This window comes from Misgurnus anguillicaudatus, chromosome 23, assembly GCF_027580225.2.
Source record: "Misgurnus anguillicaudatus chromosome 23, ASM2758022v2, whole genome shotgun sequence".
Classification (NCBI taxonomy): Eukaryota; Metazoa; Chordata; class Actinopteri; order Cypriniformes; family Cobitidae; genus Misgurnus; species Misgurnus anguillicaudatus.
In genome coordinates this window covers 3,595,131-3,600,963 of record NC_073359.2, presented here as the reverse complement: position 1 = coordinate 3,600,963, position 5,833 = coordinate 3,595,131, and the positions used below count along the sequence as shown (strand labels likewise).

At 32.5% G+C, this 5,833-nt stretch overlaps 2 protein-coding genes across 2 annotated transcripts; both read right to left on the bottom strand.

Annotated features, from left to right (window-relative positions):
- Positions 1-2,461: 2,461 nt before the first annotated feature.
- Positions 2,462-5,020, bottom strand: LOC129454220 (uncharacterized). The gene is made up of 6 exons (XM_073861907.1): positions 4,116-5,020; positions 3,965-3,993; positions 3,482-3,802; positions 3,219-3,353; positions 3,035-3,138; positions 2,462-2,737 (listed from the first exon to the last, which is right to left on the bottom strand). Exons 2-6 carry the CDS (start codon positions 3,987-3,989, stop codon positions 2,681-2,683), a joined length of 642 nt encoding a protein of 213 aa, XP_073718008.1. The 5' UTR covers positions 3,990-3,993; positions 4,116-5,020; the 3' UTR covers positions 2,462-2,680.
- Positions 4,871-5,554, bottom strand: LOC129453656 (single-pass membrane and coiled-coil domain-containing protein 3-like). The gene has a single exon (XM_055217994.2). It carries the CDS (start codon positions 5,552-5,554, stop codon positions 4,871-4,873), a length of 684 nt encoding a protein of 227 aa, XP_055073969.2.
- Positions 5,555-5,833: the final 279 nt, after the last annotated feature.

Below are 5,833 nucleotides of genomic sequence, written 5' to 3'. Positions count from 1 at the left end.
GGTGATATATAATATTACTGTAAATGAGTTAGGAGTTTATTACTGTATGAACACAGATACACCTCCAAAACTCAGTAACAGCACAAGACTGAACATCATTGGTAAGTACATTTTTAGTTATGTAAATGTTTGGTTCCAAAATAAGATAACCTCCATTTTTAAAATTTTCCAAAATCGTGTTTTTTAATTGTGCATTCCAATCAATCAAACTGCAGTTGATTAGTTTTGATTTAAGCTTTCGTAACTAATAAAATGCAGATAATTAGCACAATAAAACACAATAAAAACATGATAATAAACATGTTTTGACAAAAATGTTTAAAGCGGAGTTATCTCGTTTTGGAACCAAACACTTCATATATTAATGTAGTAGACTGACACTAACAGTGACTGCTGTAACAAAACAAACTTTATTTACAGAACCAACTCAACCGAGTGAATTCAGTAAAACAATCAAACAACCTCCAACAATACAACAGAGCAACAATCAGATAACTGTAACTGAGCAAAACTCAACACAATGCACAACTTTCATCCTCAATTCTGGTCTGATGACTGTTTTTCTGTTCATTACAGGTGATATTTTTAGCTATTCAATACAGTCATGTGATTTTAAAACTATAATGATGTTGTATTATTAGAGGTAATTGTGTAAAAATATTTTTAAGGGGGCTAAATAAAGATAATTCATAAGAGGCTCATTCATAACTTTAGACATAGTTGACCTGCAACGTTACATCATACTTTCTGTTTAAAAATATAACATCATTTGGTTAATCTATAAGTTTTATGCATGCATTGTTTATTATCTAAAAATGTGATAAAATTGTGCAATACCAGGTCTGGTGGTAGCTGTTTGTGCTGTTAATAATAGTTGTTGGATCAGATCTGGAAACAGTTCAGGACAACTTTATAAAACTGATTTTATAAAAAAGCTGACACAAGAACAGCATCAAGACACAAACCAACTACAGGTAAAACCATTAACTATCATTACTTATATTCATTACATTAAATGATTGCAAACAAACAACAGTAAACTACTGGTTGGATTACATTGTGAAACATAAATTAAGTTTTAGGCACAATTGTTGTTTAAATGTTAATAGTGATTCTCCTGTTAATCTTTCAGTATGTGACGGTGGTTTATCAAGCGGTGTAAAAACTCAACGCAGCCAACACAACAGTACCTATGCTATAAGGATGCCAAAAACATAAACAAAAGAATATTCTTGATTTTATAATTATATACAATTACGATTAATAACAAGTATGAATTAACTAACCTAAATTAGCTAGAAAACATATTGGAAACCTTACAATTTGATTTCACCCTGAAACTAAACGTCAACTAACCAAACACTGAACTCATCTTTTTGAGTGTCTTTTGTTACAAAAGAAAATACTTTAAACTTTAAACCTTTTGTTGTTGTTTTTTGGTAGTTTTTTATAGTTAAAGCAATTGTGTAGTATTGTTTAAAGTTTATTTTCTGTACAAAATAGTAAAATGAATGTTTATTTCAATAAAAAAAAAAGGAAACTCTGTCAAACAAAATAAACATTGTTCTGTGTTTCTAATATACTGTTTTTATTTTATTTTTATTTATTTATTTGTACTTTTAATTGTAACAGCAAATTATCATATACAATTTTTTTGTTTGTTTCGTTTTTAGCCAAAAGTAGGCAACAAAACTCAACATGTTTAACCAAACTCGGAGATGTTTTCCACTGGTTTGGTCACTTTAAAACTACTAATAGCATCTCACCTTTAACTAGACTGGTGGTTTAACCACCGAGTTTGGTGTTTTGCCGAAATCTTTTAACGTGTTTGTAAAACAGCGCTCATGGTTTTCTAAACCTCAAATGGAAACAGGGCAGTATTTCAGTATTGCTGCTGTGGTTTAAACTTTGTCTTATACTTCATGAAGAGATGTTCATTGTGTGTAAACCTCGACCTTTATATTCAGTGTCACACATTTGTAACATATGAAATGAACCTTTACACTTGATAAGTTTATATTTCCTATTATTTTGTTTAATTGACAGAAAAACAGTCCAACACAAAGATTAAACCAGTGGTTCTCAAACTGGGGTCCGGGGCCCCCAGGGGGCAAGATGGTGCCACGGGGTCCCCAGTTTTATGACATTTTATAAAATACATTAACTTATCATAAATTCTGTGAAATTAAACCTAAAAAAAATAAGGCAGCCATACTTTGTATAATTTAATGTTTTGTTTAATAAAAATGTGAAGTTTTAGAACTGTTTTTTTGTCATAAATTTTCTTTGGGGGGGCCGCGAAGGAATGCACCGTACACAAAGGGGGCCGCACACTGAAAAAGTTTGAGAACCACTGGATTAAACCTGGGGTGGATGCAAAACGTTCACATGAATAATTTAGTCACAGTATATTTCTGTCATTTGTCTTCAGTGGTTTTCTGTTGAATATCAACACCTGATCTTTATTTAAACACCCACAACATCGAGTCCAACCATCAAGTTATGTTGTCAATCAACAATCAAAAACAAAAGACATCACAACCTCTACAGCAGTTACCACAGTAAAACATGGTAGATTTCACAAAGATGATTTATTCATGACTTTATAATCAACATTAACTGATAACGTTGATACTTTATTAAACATTATAAGAAATGAAATCAGTAGAAGAGCAGAAGTTCAGTCGACTCGAGTGTCTTCAGACTCCTCACATGTTGAAAATCTCACTGCAGTGTACTGAACATACAGCAATATAAACATTTAAAATAATTACATTATACAAGTTTAATACTGTAGTTTATTTTACAATAGTCTTACAGATATCAAATAATCAAAACGCTTATATATTTTTTTTTCATTTTGAGTACATGTTTACTGTATTTTCTGTTTACTGTATCTGTTTACTGTATAATTAAAAGAGTGAAAAATAAATAATGATTGACATTAAAACTTTGTTAAAACAACAAAGCTGGTGGTGGTGGCCTAAAACTTTTGTACAGTATTGTATTTCAATTATATATAAAGATAGTTTACCTGTATTCGGCTCATCTCTTCGTGTTGTTTTAAATACACGTGTTTAGTCTGCTGTAGATCTGTATCCTGAAGCTTTAATCTTTCTTTAGAGTAACAACTAACTACTGGAGAAATAAACAGTATAACCTAAATAATATCACATTACTGTATATTTAATTGTATGAGTTAAATAAAAATAACTTACCAGTGATGATAATGATCAGAGCGTTTAGTAGCGCTGATATAATGATGATAAAGTGCCATTGTGTCCCATTGTGTTCTACACACTTCACTAAAGTCTCATTCACATACACTGACAACTCTGTGAATTCAGTCGGCTCTGTAAGGAAATAATTTTTTTGAAAAACAACTGATTGTTAACACTTTCATCTTTTTTCCAGAACAACAATTGGTAAATGATGTTGTTTATGTATTTAAATAACTTGAAAATTAATTATAAACACTGACCAATGATGTTCAGTCTTGTGCTGGTACTGAGTTTTGGAGGTGTATCTTTGTTCATACAGTAATAAACTCCTAACTCATCTACAGTAATATTATATATCACCAGACGGTGTTTAGATTGCACTGAATATTTGTTTTTAAATGTTTTATTAAAGTAATGGGCTGATTTTGAGAATGAGCGCAGTATCACTGTATGAGAATCTGATTGTTTCAGTAAAATCCAATAAACTTCATTTGAGTCCAGATCACAGTTTATAGTCACATTTTGTCCCAAATCTGTTAAGTGATCTAAAGAAACTGCAGCGTGACACAACATTAACACATCTATAAGATAAGAAACAAGAAAAGGACACTTTTTATAACATATAGACTGTCTGAAATGTATTCAGTGTAAATAATTTGTATAAAACATCTGCCACATTACAAATATTAACAATGCATTAAACAACAAACATTAAACAAATATTTAAAAAGTAATAAACTTACAGAGCTGAATCTGAATAATCCTCATGTTGCTGATTTGATATGAATAATTACGTACATAAACACTTGTGTTAATATCAGATATTCTCTCTCAGTCACATGTATATGAATGTTTAAGGTGTTGCTGCAGTACTTTTACAAAAAAATAACTTACCAAATCCAGTACTTATGGGGCTACACAAGACTCGGTTTATAGACACATCTGCAGCGAGAAACTCATGCTGGTCATCGTCATCACCATCAGTCTGGTCTGACTGCCTCACCACATCCTAAAATGCTCGCTGTTGTGAGTGCTTGCTAGGTAGATACTATAGTGGTTGCTAAGGTAGATCTCGAGGTGCTTTGGATGGTTGCTAAGGTATATTAACAATATGTTGCTGTTGTTAGGGCAGTTGATTTATGACGGGATTGTAAAACAGAAAATTGAGAGATGAAGAGAGAAGAGGAAGATCATTTCTGAGACAAAGAGTCTGATGACACCACCAGGGCAAATGCTCAAACATGAAGTGACTAATAGTTTTAAGCTCTTGGCAGGAACACTATAAATTATATAATCATTTACTAACTATTCAATTATCTGTAAAGACATGATGTACTTTAGTAAATTAACCACTTTAAAGCCTCAGTTCATGTCTTGTTCCAGTAGTGGGCTACACACAACAGAGACTAATGAAGTATTCATGGATGTTTAGTGCAAATAACACTTGTGCTTTTATTTAAGTATTCAAATATGTAACTGTTTGTCTACATTTCACATATTTACTAAATTGTTCATTTAAACTTAAATTCAAATATTTTTGAACAGTCATGCAGTAGGTATGGCTTGCTTGCTTATTATTCAAGCAAACATTTCTGACAATATAAACAAAACAAAAACAATCATACAAGAAAAGCCAATGATGCTGATGTTTAAGAAAACAAGTTCCATTTCTCCTGAAGTTGAATAGTCAACTTGACTTCGATTATGCTATCTTGATATTTTTCAGAAGCTGGCCTGAAATCCTTTAAAGCATCTTCATACTCTTTTAGAGCTTGCTTAAGCCGATCACGCTCATAACTAGCTAGAATGGCCTGAATAATCATATTGATCCCCATTAATAGCACCCCAAAGACAACACCGGCTAATAACCCTGTTGCAATGACCAAACATGTGCCTGCTATGCTTGCCAGAGTTGGTATCATTTGAAATAACGAACCGACTACTAAAGAGATTGCACTGAATGCAACACCAAACTGAATTTCACGAAGAATTCCTGAAACGTTTGCTCGTTCAGGAATAGACAGATCTTTTCTCTTCAGTTTCTCATATAAGTCAGGTTCCAGCATCTTCATCAGCTCCTTGTCAATCTTCTCTAGCTGACTCTGGATCTCACGGATGCGTTGAATGAATACATCACAGTTGGCCTTAACAGTAGCTCTCTCGTTCAGAGTGATTGGACTGAAGTGCAATCCCAAGTATTTTTGCAGAACATCAATGAGTTGGTTGGTGACTCTGAAGTTGTTCTTCATCAGTTCTGCAATCTCTTGACTTCTGCGGATAAGCGTCTCCCTCATTTTTGGATTTTCAGGGTAGAAGAAATCAGCCAAATTCATTGTGTTTTGTGTCAGAGTCTTGAAAAAAGAGAGATAATGATTATATAATTACAGTCTAAAGACAACCAAAGATTCAGATTTTAAAGAAAGACTACAGTGAAATCCATTTTATGTTGAGGCATTCAAATTCTTATTATCGGTTACTTTTGTCAAATATGAAGCTGCATGACAGTAATAACAAGTCTACAGTCAAATAAGAATGTTTGAAGCATGTGGTGTAGATGGAGATTGTGAAGTACACAGGCAAGCCATTTGTTGTCTGGGTAATTGTATTTAGCG